Source organism: Aphelocoma coerulescens, chromosome 4, assembly GCF_041296385.1.
Source record: "Aphelocoma coerulescens isolate FSJ_1873_10779 chromosome 4, UR_Acoe_1.0, whole genome shotgun sequence".
NCBI classification, from domain to species: Eukaryota; Metazoa; Chordata; class Aves; order Passeriformes; family Corvidae; genus Aphelocoma; species Aphelocoma coerulescens.
In genome coordinates this window covers 57063493-57081994 of record NC_091017.1, presented here as the reverse complement: position 1 = coordinate 57081994, position 18502 = coordinate 57063493, and the positions used below count along the sequence as shown (strand labels likewise).

Genomic DNA, 18502 nt, shown 5'->3' with positions numbered 1-18502 from the left:
TATAAATAACCAGTTAAGCTTGATTTCATAGGTACTGATCATTTGTAGCCACTGAAGTAAGAAATTACTCAGATATCCTGAAATTTTAAGTCACTGCTACATAACTGAGTTACATAACCTCCCTTAAAGGTGCATGATGTACATTGGCGTCTCCTGACAATCCTTGCCTATAGTTACAGAACAGCCACTCCTTCCTGTCACCTAGTAACTTTTTAATAGTCAACATCAATTCAGAGTTTCTCAGCTACAGTTTGGTTTGTGAAATACAGTACTCTTAAAATTTCTGTTTAGTCTAGAAATTCTAAACAGTGCAGTAGCCTGAACCAAGGACAACAACTTGTGGAAGTGTTTGAGCAGAAAAAAAATGTAGTAGCATATTCTGAATGTTAAATGGATATGGCTAAAAGTAAGATTACACCTGCAGGGAAATCAGGACAAGTGATAGGAAAAATCTGTTACCTGAACTTGCTAGCAAGAGACGTGCTTTTGAAAAGTGACCTGGATAAAGAAGGTATGGAGGAGTATGTGCTTAGACTGAGCTCTTTAGCAAAAGAGCTGAGCAGATCTCTCAGCCAGCAGCTGGAGAATGTTACAGAAATTATTCAAGAAACCTGCCACTTGCTGAGTGCTGTCCATGATAAACACAAGGAATTGACTGGAAGTTCAGACAAGTATGGAAGGACTTAGCTGTAAGCAGACAGACTGGGTATATTAGACTGAGTTCTTCTGTCTGATGATGCTGGGGGGCCCTAATTTTCATTTGTTAGTATTTCAGTTGGTAATTCATTAGACCAAATTAATTCATGTTCCCACAGTTGTATCACACTGTTTTTGAGTCCATTCCATGAGATTCAATATGAGACTCATAATTCTCATCATGTGACCAAAAAATGTATAAAAGTAAAACTAACTAAACAGAATTGTTCAAAGTTTTATGTACACTATACTTTAGTGGGGTTGTCTTGGCTGGACACCAGATGCTCACCAGTAACTTACTCCCTCTTCAACAGGAAAAGGAAAGAGAGAAAAAATCCTGAGTTGATATAGAGAAAATCACTTAAAATTACCATCATTGGCAAAATAGACTCAACTTAGGGAAAAAAATTAATTTAATTTATTGTCAATTTAAATAGATTTGGATAGTGAGAAGCAAAGGTTAAAAATTGAAGCAAGATCTTTCCTCCACCCTTTCTTTTTCCCACACTCCACTTCACTCCTTCATTCCTAATTCCTTTACCTCCTCCCCTTCTTGAGGAGTGCAGGGCAATGGCAAATGGGCAGTCAGTCCATAATAGTTCCCTCTACACTCCTTCCTGCTTACTGTTTTCCATGCTCTGCTGTGGGTCCTTCCCATGGTCTGCAGTTCCTGTCAGGAAAAATTGGATTCTAAACAGACTGCAGTTCCTTCAGGGAATATCTACTTTCCTTGGCATGGGGTCCTCCCCAGGCTGCAGGATATCTGCTCCAGTCTGGTCTCCCGTGGACTGCAAGGGAATCTCTGCCCCATGTCTGCAGTACCTCCTCTTCCATCTTCTCTGACTTTGTTGTTTGAAGGGCTGGTTCTCACACTTTTTTCCTCAGACCTCACCTTTCTTTGGTGTTCTTGTACTTTCTTAAATATCTTTTCACAGGAGTTTTGCTCTGTGCTCAGTTCAGTCCTGCAGTAGGTGGACATCAACATCTTAACATTTATCAAAGAAGAGAAAACTAACATTTCTGTCTAAAGTCTATCAGCATTAAACCTCAAAAGAGGAGTATCCAACAGCCAAGGGAGGTGATTCTCCCTGTCTACTCCCCCCTTGTGAGACCTCACCTGGAGTGTTACGTAAAGGTCTGGAGTCCCCAGCACAAGGACATGGACCTGTTGGAACAGGTCTGGAGGAAGGCCATGAAGAAGATCAGAGGGATCAGAGCATCTCTCCTTTTAAGACAGGTTGAGAGAGTTGGGGTTGCTCATGCTGAAGAAGACAAGTCTCTGGGGATACCTTGCTGCAGCCTTCTAATTCCTAAAAGGGGCTTTTAAAAAGAGGGATAGTGATTTTTTTTTTACACAGACACTATCACGTATAGTGGTAGTCCAGGAGGGAACAGTTTTAAACTAAAAGAGGAGAGATTTAGATTAAATATTAGGTTAGGAAGAAATTCTTTACTCAGAGAGTAATAAGACACAGGAAGAAGGAAAAAAGGCAGAGAACTTGTGGATGTTCCATTCCTCAAAGTGTTCAAGGCCAGGTTGGATGAGGCTTTGAGCAGCCTGGTCTAGCTGGTGTCTCTGCCCATGACAGGAAGGAAGGTTGGAAAGAACCTTAAAGATCATCTCATTCCAATCCAAACCATTCTATCCTTCTATGATGATTCTATAATGCAAAAAGATAGAAGGAAAGAGATTACAGACAGAAATGTTTAGCTATGCTTCTGTTTCTGAGTCTTTGGCCTACAGGTTTATAAAGTCTGTAATAATAAAACATTTTTGTTGAAAAAGTCTCCTCCTAGGCTCCAGGCAAGCTAGCTGTCCTGTTGACCTCATGGTTTATGTGATTTTTTTTTAATTCTCTTTTTATCAGGTTTCCAAGAATCATTCTCCTTCCAAAAAGCTGCTATTCCTCATCTGACAAATTCCCTTAAAACAGTCAGCAAAGATGTTTGGAGACAGTTGCATATAAACTACCTCTGTGTTCTAAAGCCGTGTTATCAAACATCAGAAAAAGCATAGAAAGCAAAGTGTTAGAAAAGTGATGGGGGAGGGAAAAACACATAAGAAGATTTATTTAGAGGTCAACCTTGTAACTGAATGCAAAAATTGTCTTTCCATGTGACACAATCGGATGGTATACTGTTACAAGGCCATACCTTTTCTTGCCCATATTAGAAAAGTTACATTTACAGTATAGGAAAATGCCATTGTTTTGAATTACCCTGTTATCTTCAAATTTGATTTTAGGAAAGTTTAAAGAGCTCTACAATTTGTTTGAGGGTTTTTTTATTTGGTTTAGAAAATGCAAAATTCAGGGAGGATATGTAAATGTTGGCAGTTTTGTCTAAGCTTGAACTTTGCCTAACAGTGAAACTAGGAAGTGGTCTTTTACAACCTCTTCTGCAAAAAAAGCTCTGTTATTTCCAATCATTTTGTTATATTTCTCAGTCCTGTTAAGCTATTTAGAATTTCTTCACTATTGTAAAAGTGTCTCTGGAAAAAGAGTAAAATAGTATTTTCCTTTAAACTACCAGTGTATACAATATTTTAAAAATGTATTTGCTTCTTTTTTATTTTTTTTCCCAAATATAGTCAAAATATAATAAGTCACTTGGGAACTGAGGAAGTATTAGAAAGGAATAACTTTTAGACCTAGTTAAATAAGCAAAAAGCTATTCTGAACTGTACTCTTTGTAGATTTAAATTAATCAGGTGCAAACAGAGATGTGAGTTCTATCTAGATCACATAATGTCACTCATTGATATGTGATGACATTCTTAATAAAATTATTTTCCAAGTGGAAAACCTCGAAGTATTGATTTACCTCATATGACATTTTTTAAAAAGTGAATGTAAGTCAAAGGCTTCCTGTAAGACTTGTATCAGCCCTTTCTGTTTTCCTTCCCTTGTGTGTCTCTGCACACTGTAAGTGGACACCACACCATACTGTGTTGTACTATTTTCTTATTTGTATTGACTTTCATGAGATTTAACCTGCAAAACAAAGTTCTCCAGGATCTCATGCAGCAAACAGAAATAAGCAAAAATTTTTCTGAGGTTTGCAATATATCTAACTAATGAAGATACCACTCCAATTATAGAGGTTGACAGCATAAAATGAGGGAAGAGCTCTAAATAATACATTTGAAATCCTTGCAGAGAATATCTGGAATAATTTCTAAAAAAAGGTTTAAGATCAGGAAAATGAGGGATCATAAAATATGTAAGTTAAAATCTTACATGAATGATGCACAGTGATGGCGTGCTTTTTGTGCATTTTTCCTTCACAAAGTGATTTTAGTTATAAGCAAGGGCAACATTCACCATCTCTATAACTGGGTATTGCAAACTGCTGAGCTTCAGTATCATATGCAGGCTGGTGATTTTATGTTATCATCTATTCTTCATAGCAAAAACTCAGAGTTGTTAAGGTTGAGTATAAAATTAGGTCCATGTAGATTAGCTTTGCTAGAGACCCACGCATTAGAATCTTGCAAGGTTCAGTTTTAGAAAATACAAGTTTGAGTCTTAAAGATCTTCCCAAATTGATTTGACTGTTATTTATCAATGCCATGATTTGGATTGATTGCCATTAAGAATTTAGCTAGTGTCTGATCACTAGAAAGGTGTTCATTACAGTTGCCAGAGTAAAACTTTGACAAATACGCAGTTGTTCTTAGACAAGTACAGAAATGTACTTGTCTATATTCAGTCCTTAAGAAATTGACTCCAGCTGAAAAGCCAGGAAATACCGTGTGATTCATGTATTGAATGGCACTATGGGATCATGTGGAATTCAATAAGTATGCATATAATAGTTTTCACATTTTCGTCTAGCTTTCATAGCAAAATTTAATTGGTTATTTATTTTTTGCCTCAGAGTACAATGGAATTATAGATTATCTGCTGAAAGTGAAGGATTATTTGATAAATACAATCTCACACCTTCAAGAGTCAGAAAATAAATTTTATGCTGCAAGCTGCAGATAAGATGGTGATTCTCAGAACCAGACTGGTCAAAATGCTTCTAAAGAAACTGATGTGCATTGTTTAGAAGGAGAAGCAACAGACTCTGTGGAAGCATCTCCCAATCCCAGTCAGCAATTCCAAAGAACTCCTTCCGTGAACAAGATGGAAAGTGAAAATGTTAATCAAACCCACAGTGAAATTAAAGTGAAATTAAAACTGTAGGAAAAGTTGCATCATAAGCTGAAAACAAATCTGCTCAAGAACAGGACACTGGTAAAGAATCTCCAATGGAAAAGGAAGATGGTGAACACCGACTACCAATGATCTCTTTTACAGAGAAGAAAAGAGTCCAATGGAAAGGATAAACTTCATGGAGGTAGCTCTGTTACTGAAAAGCCTCCAGAACTGGCTTTTCAGGACGCTTTTACAAGGAATGAGGAAGACATCCTGTCTGGGACATTGAAAGACATTTATGACAGAATCATCACAGATAGTTTTGAACAGAATAAAAAGGAAGAAGTCAGGGACTCTTTAAAAGGGTTAGAAAGTGAAGAGCACAGCCTGACAGAGAAAATGGAAGGCATTAAAATGGAATCAAATGATGAGATTTTTAGTAATTACCTAAGTACCTTCTCATCTTCAGTACAAACCTATGATCTTACCTCTGTGAATCCTTCTGTGAGTGATTCAGAAGTAGTAAAAAAATCTAGGTACTGGACAAACAAAGAGTAAGCACATATTCTTCTTTTTTTTAGGGACAGATGTACCTAATTATTGCTTATTAACGTATAAACATGTGTGCGTGCAGAAATGCAATATACATGTACTGAACAGCTGCTGGTCATGCAAATAACAGCAGTTTACAATTTAAACATGCGCAGTGAGGATCTTTCCCTTTGGTCTAAAGTAAACTCTAAGTTTCTATTTGCATATTTTTTTTATGCCAGAGAGGGACTGAGTCACAGCCAATAAAGTTAATAATCCTCAAATTGTTGGGAATTAGTAAGAAAGGACTAAAATTTGTCAGTTTTATAGTAATTTGTAAGCTGTTCTGAAACAGGCTAAACATAAAAAATTTCATTATTTTCTCATTTATTCATAAACATATTTTTCTGAATTATGTTTTTATGCTTCTTTGTAGCACATCATTACATTGAAGTATATAATTAAAAATACAAGACACTACCCCACTCAAAATACAAAGTTTTTTGGGTTTTTTTATAGATTTCTAGTCAGAGAGTGGTAAAAATAAACAGGAAACAGCTTGTGTTATTAAAGCCCCTGCAATTGTTCTGGAGAATCTGAAGTGTAATATACTCAATGACACTAGTTCCTTGGCAGTGGATGATTCTGAGGAGCTGGTCAGCAATGTCATCAGTATTGAATGCTATGATTATGAAAAACTGCTTTTCCCTATCAACATTGCAATCCCATTTACATCATGCTTCAGAGGAAATTATGGGGAGATTATGGTGATGGTGACTGATGTGAACTTTGAGTCAAACTACTTAACTCCTATTTCTTTGCAAAAATACCAAGGAAACCATAAGGTGCGTAACTCTCCTCAAAACATTGTAAAAGCATCATTTCAGGTTCCCAGTTAAGTCTCTCTGGAGTTTTTCAAGTAAAGTTGTCAATATTAAATCATATTGCCCATTATGTGTAGTAAAACAGAACTTTTCTTCCTATTTTCTCAAGAACGAATTCTATTTGAAAACTAGTATTTAATAACATTCTTTTTTTCACTTACAATGTTAAGTATGTGCTTGATCCCACAATATTAATGGTTGAGTTATGTTTCATGATTTTTGTAAATAAGTGCAATGCGTTGCATTATTCGATAAAAGTAAAACTTAGGGGGAATTACCTTTAGATCACAACAAAGTAACACAATTCCATGTGTATAAGTACAAACTCCATATCAAAGGAACACAGGATGGTTCTCTTCTTTTGTTGTTGCATTGGACCAGATTCATCACCCAGTCTACAAGTTTATTTCATTTCACCCCAATCATACACTGGAATATTAATGACATCACATAATGACTAGAGATCACCAGGTACTTGGGCATGCAGGTGGCAATAATATTCAATTTATTTTCATTTTATACTTTGCTCCATAAAGAATGTTGCCTTCTCAAAATGCTTATCCACTGTGAAACATAACTTCCTTTCCTTCCAACACTCTAACCCCACATTCTCTTTTATCCAGGAGGGCTTTGTAGAAGTAAAAATTCATCATCTGGGTGTTTTTTCTGTGTTGTCATGCTTAAAGAAGGAAACATTTACTGTTCCAAAGGTAGGACTCTTACAAAAGCTGAGTGTGGATTCTCGAATCTCTTTCTGTTACCATCCAGAAGCATTCAATTCTCCAGCACCTATGCAGTTAAAGGTAAGCTTGAAGTATGTGATACTTGTTCCATAAGCCTGTTATCTGATCAGTTCTGAAGTGAGTATGCCAATGATGTTAAAGTGCAATCTCTTCCAGTATCAGAAGTCTATGAAAAGGGGTTGCAGTTTCACATCCTGTACACGCAAATTTCCTGTCAGCTTTGTTAAAACCACATGTCAGGGATATCTTTAGCTAAAAAGAAGATCTATATACCTTTGTTCAATATAGTTCAGAAAATACTGTAGTTTTCAATAAAGACGTGTCAATTCAAACTTTAATTTTTTGGCCCAGTTGTCGAGTTAATGGAACCATTTTTCTCCCACGACCTTCATCCTTGGTGCCAGCAAGTGCAACAGAAGGTTTTCTCATGTATTAGTCTAAGGCTGAGCATAATCTCAAATTTTGCTTCAGTTATAATATATTTCTCCCTTTTCCATAAAAATGTTAATTTGGAAGTATGGAGAAACTAAAATTATGGAAAAATCCAGATTAGAAAAATCTCATAAATTTTTCAAAATCTGAGGAAGGTCATGAGTTTCAAAATATTTTAGTCAATAAAAGTTCCAGTTTTTGATAACTTTCAGGCCTTTTTCTGTGCTTTGTATAAAGTGCTGCTACTTGGATAAGGTTGTTCTTGGGTTAAAGAGAGGAGTCTGATTCTTGTGTGATAGCCTATCCAACTCCAAGAGAAACCAATTTCTAAAAAAATCAGCCATGTAATGGAAGGTTGGGGTTTTTTTGCTAGTTGATTGTACAATTTCTTTCTGTATTTAGATTCAGCCAATTGGTTTCAGCATTGAAAGCAAGGCATGATATGTACCACTCAGTGATATCTACTAGAGCACTGATTCATGTCCAGCATCCTTCAGCCCAACCTTTTAACAGCTCAGTCACTATTACTCTACTCTGTCCTCCAAACCCAGAAAAAAAAAAAGGCAAGGAAATGACACAGAACATGCAAGAGCCATCAGTGTTACAGTAAAGAGGGTTGCTGCAGCCTACCATCCTTGGCATGAACCTCACCTCAAATTCACCATTTTTTAAAACATCAGAATCAATTATTTTAAAAGTTGTTGGTTAATAATTTCTTGGATTAAAAATGTGTTTGTTCCTTAATATAGACTGCAATACTTAGGAGCACTGTAAGAAATACTAGAGCAAACCCTAAAAATTCCATGCACTAGTTTCACCAGAAAAATTAATACAGTATTTGATGTATATTCTTTAAATATGCTGACCACTACATTTCTAGCAGAAGTCAGAATGAAGACAGTGTGAGGTTTTTTCAGCAAGAAATATTCAGGCATTTTCAACAAAGTTAGACACAGAACATGAAGAACAGACATGTCTTAAAGCTGCTGTGTTCGTAACACACCAAGTTCATTTGAGTCTGACCTTTGAATTTTCTGATCTCTATTTCTACACATTCCAATGGTTACCGGAATTGAAACGCATGGCACAATGGTTTATAGTAGGCCACTTTTATGGTAACTAGTAGGTCAGTTTTACGCACTAGATAAAGGTCCAGATTTTTCCAAAGTACGCAGTACAAAACTTCTAAAACATAGACTTTTTGGCATGTCTTAAAAAAAACATTAAAACATTGGAAGTCCTAAAGAAAACCAAGATAATCTCTAAGTTTCAGCTGTTTCTGGAGAACTGAAAAAAAAACCTCTTAATAATTATATCATTCACATACTCTGGAGTATAGTTCCAGATACAGATTTTAAGCAAGGTGGGTAAACCAGAAAAAGTCATCAAGGAAAGCAGAGGGGAAAACAGCTACAAATACAAACTTATTCTTTTGGAAGAACTATTTTTTATGTTATTTTTTTATAATTACTTGGCTTTCCAGGGCTATGAGCACTTCTGTGAGAAAAAGCGGGGAGAATCTCAGTGATATTTTGAAATTATTAGGTCATGGAAACAAAGAAGAGGGGTGGAAGGTGTTTGATGATGTTGTCCAGAATGCACAGAATAGGCTTGTATCATTTGAACTAAATGAGCATTTAGAAAGGTGATGTATGAATAATTTAACAAAATTTTATTTACTGAAATATTTACTTACGCGTTTACAAATCAGTGGAAATTTGTAGTGCTAAGAAATCATACCTTTTTAACCATTAACTTGTTTTTTCTTCCACTTCAAAGTATAGAATCATTTAGATTTGTTGCTCATAAAAAGAAAAAACCCAACATTTTCATTTATGTAATGTGCACAGTGTAGTACATAGAAAACTCTAAACAGGAAATGCAGATATCACTCTTAATTGGAAAATGTGATTTAGTTCTCTAACTACAAAATCATAATTTTTAAAAAAATTCTTATTAGGAAATATTCTCTTGCTTTCATGTAAAATTCGTATATATTTGAAATCAAATATACAAGTCAACATACTCTACACAAAAAAAACCATGCAAATTTCCACTTTTTCTTCTGTTGGAAACAAGGATAAAAAGAAAGTAGCAAAAGCTTCTTGGAGACTGAGCCCCATATTATTTTTAAGAATAAATTATTAGCAGTTGATAAAATTACATAAGATAAAGCTATTTAATTTAATTTTCTTCCTTTTTTTTAGTTTTTTTTTTTTCTTAATACAGCTTTGTGGTCATTCACCTTTCATTCCTTTTGGAGAACACATATCTTCTCCTCTTTGCTCAGGCTCTGGAAAAAGCTCTTCATAGCACGGTGACTAATGTGATACTCTATCAGAAAAGAGAAAACCCATAATAAACAGTTTTGCTGTCTGCATCCAAAGAATTGACCAATGAAATTCAAAATCTCCATGAAGAGGGTTATTTTGGTCCCTCAGAACCTATACAGCAGTTCCCATTAAGAGAAGGAGAGCAGATTCATTTTAGATTCAGAGGAAATATTTCTGCTTCAGGTAAGGCATTTAATTCATGCATCTGTATGAACATTATCAATTATCTCAGCTACTAAAAAATGCTGTATGGGAACAATGTTAGTCTGAGGTTAGTCACAGTACATTTGGTTATTTCAGTGTTTTATTGCTTGTCAAAAAAAGAAATGTGGAACTTAATGGGAAACTGCTTCAACTGAAAAGAAAATGTAGTACCCAAACAAGTTCCTGAGCAATGTGCTCTGGGTGACCCTGCTTTGAGCAGGAGACTGGGACAAGATGATCTTTAGAGATCTCCTAAACCCCTGCCATTCTGTGAAACCTGGTCCCTCAGAAATACATGGCATTTTATGAATTATTTCCAAAGGACAGGTTTCTGTCACTGTTTTATCCGTGTAAATTCACTCAGAGTGAGCAAGAAATCCAAGGCAAAATGTGGCCTGTTGTGAGCTGCACTGTGAATCGAGGTGATGAGAGAGAGTGTTTTGCCATTTGCATTAGTGGCATAGAAAATTCCATGCAGTGGCTGCCACTATTCAGAGGCTTGCTTAAAGGGAAAAGAGATAAGAACCCTCAGAAAGGTTTTCACCAAAATTGCATATAGGCTCTCCTGTCTTAGATTGAACATATGTGTTTGGCCCTCTGAACATTTTGTACATAAACTCTCCCATTGAAAACTGCATTAACCCTAAAGAAAGGAACATTCTTCAAAAAGAGAAGTCTCCAGACTCAAAAAGAGAAGTCCCCGAGAAATGCCTGCTCATATATGCAAAGGATAGTGTATACACATGTATCAAATAAATGGATTTAGAAATCCTAAAAATGCATCTACCCCTCTGCTGCCATTCATTTTGTTGTTATAGACAGACATCCATCCTAAATAACCAGAAAGCATATACTTCTAATTCCATTCACAACACCCTTTTATTTTTATTCTTCCCTGTGTTATGTACATACCTCCTTTTGTGTTCCTTGCTTTTCAACTTGTAGCACTGCCTTCACCACTTATTCTTTAACCAACTATTAAAGAGCTAAGACAGCTGGCTATGGAGATATGTCTACTACTGAAGCAGGCTGAACTCAGATGTTCAGTAAAGTAATAATAATGATAAAGAGCAACCAAGGAATGTGATTATGTGATTACCTTTATGTGATTACCTTTACTTGACTCATGCTAATGAATTATTTTAGATGCCACGCATCTGAATACAGGGTAGAAAAAAAAAACAAAAGTTTTTTAATTTTATTGTATGAACTGCAGAGAATGGAGAAGACTTTGGGAAAGTCTACAGACTGATTTTTCATTCACAAATAAAACCCAGGCTGGAGCTCCAAATTAAAGAAGTGGATGAATTTGGTAACTACAGTTCACTTGATTACAAAGGAACAGCAGTGTTTTATAAAATTACCAGAGAGATGATAACAAAGAAATGGGAACAAAACTTACCAAATGGTGAATATCAACACCAGTCTCCACTGTGCAAATTAGCATTAACATTACCAAAGGTGGGTTTCTCACTTGATAACATTAGAGACATTTCCCTTTTTCCCTCACCATTAAAAGGATCTTGGTATGATTTTTGATTTACAGATACACACAGGAGTCACTGATGGAGTTCTGATCCATCATCAATTGTATGAACATTCTCAGAATTTCTCTTAGCTGTAGGGAGGGAACCGTATCTAAGTATAAGCATAGAAAAATTTCTAGCAGAAAATTTTCACTCATCTACTCTCCCCAGCTGATATGGCACTGTGAAATTATTACTGAAGTTTCAGTTACATCATTCTTGTTTCAGTGTCTTGGAAGCACAGAACTGCAAATTACTGGATCATTAAATGGTTTGTGTAACCTGTCTTCCACCTATCACCTGATTATTCTATTATTCCTGATTACCCTCTGCAGTACAGCCATGTGGGCAATTATTTTCACCTCTGGTGAAAACTAATGCTACATAAATCAATCTTTAATATTCCTGCAATGAAATCTCATTGTAAACTTTTCAAAGAGCCTACATACCAGCACCCTATACTGCACTAAACTACTACTATCAAAGTTGCATACATTTTAATATCAAAATATGTACAGAAACACTTGGTCTAAATTTCTGGTGACAAACAGTAGCATATCTCTCTTTTTTAATTTAATTGACTTCACACTTTTCTCAACAAAATTATTTTTATCCAGATGATAGTTAAAAGCATCTGGAATCCCTGATATTGGTTGTGACAAAGACAGATGGAATCTTTTTAAGGCAACCATTCTGACTCCTGTATTTTCACTCATTTCTGTAAAATGTCCACCTAAATTTCTTTTGTAGAGAAGGCAGTAACTGTACAATCATAAGCCAATTTTTTATACATATGTGCCTGCATTAGCCACTTACAAATATATTACTGACAGTGGTCAAAATAATGTTTTTTTACTTTGTATGCAAACATTCACATGAGTTTTTGCTTTAAACATATGTTTTTTACAGAAGTAATCTGATTTTCACTAATATTCCTGTTTATGGTGCTTTCATTTCTTCAGCAACAGAAAACACTTGTTGCTCTAACCTATTATTTTTGACACAAATCAGATATAGTGCATTAGGTTCTGATGTTAAGTATGTGTGTGCGTATCTACTGATTTCAAAGATTTTGTATTTATGTGACACTGGGCTAAGGAGTTAAAAGATTAATTTCTCCTTTTCTATGTGTCCTGTTTGATATGCTACTAGAGTCTGGTCATGTCTGAGAGGTCCATTTGACAGAGCACATCAGTGTTACTGTCTGGGAATGCTTTGCAAAAATAGATTGCCATAATACATACAGACATTATGAAATTACTATTCTGCTGAAGTTTTATGTCTAATGACTGTCTAACAGCAGAATAGCATGTTATCCCCTGCTTCAGAAAGGCAGCTACTTGGCTAATTGCAGGGCCTTCCAGACTAGAAAACTGCTTTGACTGCTGAGAGTATTTTACTTAAGCTGACAATCAGAATAGCAGAACCACATGCCAGTGCAGCTGAACCGTGGGTGAATTTAGCACTTCACCACAGACACTTAATCTTTAAAGGCAATTTAATGTTTTAGATCTAATGCATTGTATATTATTACACTATTTCTAGACAATACTGGTTTTCAATTCTTATAATTTTTACTACTATTTTTACATTAAGTAGCATAAATGGTTCAGATTAAAGTCAATGCATGGGTAATTGAGTTCATCTACAATAACTTTGAAGATCCTTTGACGTGCTAAATTCTCACTAATGAATGAAAATAAGTTTAAATATAAATGCATAATTAAACAAAGCCAAAGAAAGCTTAGAAGAAAAGCAATGCCCCCTTCTGGAAGAGATTTTATATTCCCTTTATTCTGAGAGGTTTTTAGCCATGTCGTTCTATCTTCACACTGGGGTACATCCAATGACAGAATTTCTGTTGAAGCATGCAAAACGAGGCAGATTCCAATCATAGAATCATAAAATAATTTGGGTAGGAAGGGTCACCTAGTCCAATCCCCAAGATCTCAAGAGCAGTACAGCACAGAATGGTTTTGCACTGCAGTGTAGGGCGTGGTGTGTGCATCCTGTGCACACTGAAATCACCTCCCAGGATGACTGCATACAGGCCTGATGAAAAGTTGTTTAATTCACAATAGGTAATGCTTATGAATGTATTGACCTTATGACTGTGCAGCTCAGTACATCTGAGACACTCCAAATATTGAGCAATATTTAAAATCTGTATTATAGAAGTGATTAAGGTCAGCTTCATAATGCTCAGTATATCAGAAAGAAAAGGAGAATAATTTTTTCCAGTCAGAGTCTCATGCTCATAATTCATAAACGAAAAGCAGAAGATCAGAGAATAAACTTCAGGCAAATCTCCTCAGGAGAGCTGTGCATAAACAGCCAGGTAATACAACTGAATGTGTGTGACAAAAATAACATGGGTACTAAAAAAGAGTAATTTCATTTTTATACAAAAATAAATCTGAATTTCACTTCATACAAACTAATCTCTTTTTGTGCTCAATGCTTATGTAAGTAGTTTCTTGATCTGTATGTAGTAGGAAACAACACTAAAGCCCAGAAGACTTTCACCTTTCTCAGCTATAGGAAAAACAGGACAAAGTATTTTTTCTCTCTCTCCAGTGTTTAGAGGAAGAAAGAGGAAGAACTTTGTACTTTCTAATGGAACTTGTCATTTGAATTTTGGTGATTTTTCATGATGTTTTATTAAAAGTTGAACTATGTAAAATTAATAACTATAGCTACAAATATAGTATGTTTACCTGACCTAACAACAGCTACTGCATACCTAAAAATTGTTCTTTTCCTTGAAAGAAAGGCGAAGTTAATGCAGTATTCAAAATTAGAATCTTTAGCATCTACAAAGGTTCTATACAGATTTTCTATACCTCCAGTTTCTGTACATCAGTTATGGCAAAATGCTATTAATCAAACATGTAAAATTGCATGAAGGATGAACTTTTTAGAAGAGATAATAAGCATATTTGATGGATGCAAATATTATTAATTTCTTTATTTTAATAGCTATACACTGTTTTATACCTGCTGATGATGTTAATTGGTTTTCAATAATGACAAAAATCTTCCATGTAAGTAGAACAAATGTTAAATGCTAAGATTTAAATCCCCAATGAATTTACTGCAATCCACTCCCAAATCATATGCCTCACCTTTTACTCATTTAGTAATTTCTCTTTCCTCAACACATTTTCTTAAATAGCATGAAAAATTGATCAACCATCCACGAAGCACAAAAAGAATTTTTTCTGATCATCAGGTAAGAAAACAACCAATAAAATAATATCAACATAAATAAGAGCTGTACTTGCTATTTTTTTTAAATGCCAAGATTTGTTTCAGCTGTAACTGACACTTTCAAAAGCCATATTCCAGAAGGAAATAGTTAATGTGTTAAGAGATAGTCAAAGAAACAAAGATCTGTTTAGCAGGAAATGCAAAAGCTCTTGTAAGATACTGTTATGATGGGATGCTTGAACAGCATATAATTTTCTGTGTAAGGAAATTCAGTTTGTACTGGAAAGCTCCAGTATAACCGATAAATCAGTTACTGTAAATACTGAAACCCATTTATTTTATTGCTTACTTTCCCCATTCAGTTCCAAAAATTATAGGTCTTTGCTGAATCTGCTCTTGGCTAAATTCACTTCATATCACAGTGCAGTTACCAAAAATGGCATTGGAAAGGAGATGGGATGATGTTTCCACCAAAGTAAAAAACAAACCCTATTTAGTTGGAGAGTTTACCCACTGAGTCTCCAGCTTTAAAGAGCTTTTCAAAAAAAGGAAGATTTATTCTTACTTCAGTAATTTTTGCCCTTCAGAGGCGCTACAGGACAATTTGCTGCTGTGGCTTGCAGAAGATCTTGCAGAAGATAATACATCATTGTTTGCTTTATGTTTACCTGTTCGATGGAGCATACTTCAGCTTGTTAGGCTGAAGTGCCCTGATAATTTAACACACCAGATCTATGAGCTGCTTTGCTGGTGGAAAAAGACCCTTCCAAGGTCAGCTGATAAACAGCTATTGTCTGTCTATATCCTGTCTCGCTATTTGCAGAAGAGTGGAAGAAGTGATCTTGCAGAAGAACTTAATTTAAAGTGGCAAAATAAGGTGTTCACTTGACAGAATCTCTGGCCACTCACAGCCCAATTTCTCTTGTTGAAGGGTATTAATATTTCTATGATACTTCTGGGTGAACAAGTGACAGGGATATCAGTTAGGATAAGGCTATTTATTTGTTACTTTGCAACCTCTACTAAAACAAAGTATAACAGCAATGTCCTTGTTGACAAAAGTGAATGTTTCTTATATTGAAAATATAGGTATGAATAATTATAGACTGATCTGCATAGATTTCTGAGGACTTTAGCTGTTTTCGCATGCCATACTCAGTCAACACAATGTTTCTACATATCTTAAACATTATAAATTATTCATTATATCAAAATCATATTAATTGTTCTATAATATATAGATTACTCTATGTCCAATATTAATATCTACCAAATTCTTCAGATTAAAGCCTAATGTACAGACAGAGGTAACTTCTTCTTACTTTCAGATTTGTTAGTAATCAATTCTGCTTTTATATTCCCTGTGAATATTTTTCATCCTTGTGAATGTCATAGAAGATTTCAGTGTTACCACGTGAATATGTAATCTATTTGCTGAATTTATGAATCTTGTTGCCTCAGTTTAAAGTGTCTTTGTAATGGAGTCTTTTAGGTTACCATCAAATTTGGAAAAAGAACAATTTCTTCATAAAAATTTTTAAATAGATGGCTTTGACATTTTGTTATACTAAATTCTTGTATTGAAGGTACAGATAGTAAACCAGAAGTATTTGTGCCATTCCTTATTTGTGTTTTCAATCCCTAAAAACTCATTTCTTTCCAAAATGCTAAGTAGGACTAACCTAATTTTTAAGTCAGAGCAAGAGATAGGTTGGTGTCCTATAACTGTGTTTCTACTGAAATAATATTTATTTTACCATCTTCTGTTACTTACTTTCTAAATTGCAACCCACCTCATACAACACACCAAAAATTTATCTAAACACTAAAATGACTTCTGTTAAAGGCAAAAAGTAGCTGGCAAAAGTCAGAGAAAAACAATTCTGAGAGCAAGACTGACTCCTTGGTATTACACATATTGTGATTACACAGACTGTCACATCGATGTGACTTCCCTAGTGCTTCAGCAATGTGCAACAGATGCCTCTTTCTTCAAGTCCACCTCTGCACAATTAACTACTGTTATTCTTCTAGATTCTATGCACCAATTATTTTCCTTTTTTGCCTCTTCTTTAATCATATAAACTCTAAATATTAATCTCAATTGAAGCATTATTGATCTAAACTTTATTTAATTTTAGACTATTTAGAAACCCGGTATGTCTTGCTGGCAAATCTTAATTGTGATACATAGTTAGTCTGTGTATTTTATTTATAGAGGTCATATATTTGCAACATTTACAAATTGGTACTGTAAATGAGAAAATTGCAAGCTAAAAGAAAAGATAAACAGGCACAGTACTAATTAGCTTAATTCATCTAGACATTAATGTCTCATCCTGTGTTATCAGTTTTTAGATGTAAGACAAATATATGAGCAATTTAACCTCTTCTCTGTGAATGAAACATACTAGCCATCCTTTCTCTTTTTTTTTAATACAGAGGGAGTTTTAACTGTAAACTGACTTAGAGGAAAGAATTATCACACTTTTCCCAATGCTGAACACTTTTTGGCATCAAATGATTGTCATCAGTGCCTTCTCCTAAGGACTGTATATTCTCTTGCAAGCTCATCAGATATTGTCAGCATTTATACGTATTATGATCAGGGTTCAATATATGATGGTATGACAAACAATACTGGAAATATTGCACAAAATTTTACTTCATTTCTCCACCTAAATTAAAACTGTTTGCTACAACTTCCAACATTCTGCCACAAGATGGCAGCTTTGTCTAACAAAAAAATATAACACCTGTCTTTCACATGCTGAAAAATACGTGCATAAAACACTGCTAAAATGTAAAAGCCATCTATAAAGGCCTGGATACTCCACACAGAATCAGACACTGAAGCAGGTTGCCCCGAGAAGTTGTGGATGCATCATTCCTGGAGGTCTTCAAGGCCAGGACAGGGCCACAAGCAACCTGGTCTAGTGAAAAGTGTGTTCCTTCCTATGGAAGGGAGGTTGGAAATAGAATGGTTTGTGTTCAAAGGGACCTTAAAAATCATCTATTACCATATGGTCAACACCATTAGGGCAAGGCAGCAAGAACTGTGGGCATTTCAGTAGCATCTATAGAAAAGGAAACCTGCATTCAGCTTTCTCTTCCCAGGAATTTGAGATTATTGTTTACACTAATTGACCATGAAAGCTATATGAAATTTGCCATGTTAAAATCTAATTTTTATTAATAACTTGCATTAATCGAGTGACTAAAAAAAGTTTATTAAAGATCTCAAAATTTACTAATAAGTTAGATTAAAAATTAACAATTTAAATATACTACCTGATGTTCTTTTCCTCTGAGGAATGCCTTAGGTCTCCTGGGTACTTATCTCTACTTGCAGTAACTCTCACTTGGAGTTTGAAACTAGTAACTAGTCTTGCTGTGGCCCAGCAAAGCTGAACTGGCTGGTGACATGCTTTTTGTCTGTTCTTCTCCCTCCTCATCCCTCCCACCAGTTCTGCCTTGTGCTGGGGCTTTCCGATCTAGCTGCTCTAGGTAACCTTCATGGCTTTCATTCCCACTTTTTTGATATTTCATCTCCTGAAAAAACATGGCTAGCATTGAGCACACACTCTCCCAGCTCACACAAATATTTTGACAGGAAAACATTTTAAATGCACGCTTTAACAAAAAATTATATCAACAACATATGCAAACTAAATATTCTTATGCCTTCCCACATTGTTTCTTTTGCTCTACCAGATATGAACAGAAGCACCCTCCTTGTCTAAGTCTCACTGACCTCAGGGACTCTTGGCAGGAAGAGGGAATGCGAGGTGTGGGATGTGT

At 35.3% G+C, this 18502-nt stretch overlaps 1 protein-coding gene across 1 annotated transcript; it reads left to right on the top strand.

The window, feature by feature from the left end:
- Nucleotides 1-396: 396 nt before the first annotated feature.
- On the top strand, nt 397-15590 carry DTHD1 (death domain containing 1). Its single transcript, XM_069012192.1, is given in 14 exon segments — nt 397-661; nt 4144-4149; nt 4576-4865; nt 4868-5005; nt 5007-5392; nt 5869-6214; nt 6877-7067; nt 7831-7981; nt 7984-8066; nt 8912-9073; nt 9658-9944; nt 11182-11426; nt 14667-14723; nt 15291-15590. Coding segments are annotated over 14 exon segments (2907 nt in total).
- Nucleotides 15591-18502: the final 2912 nt, after the last annotated feature.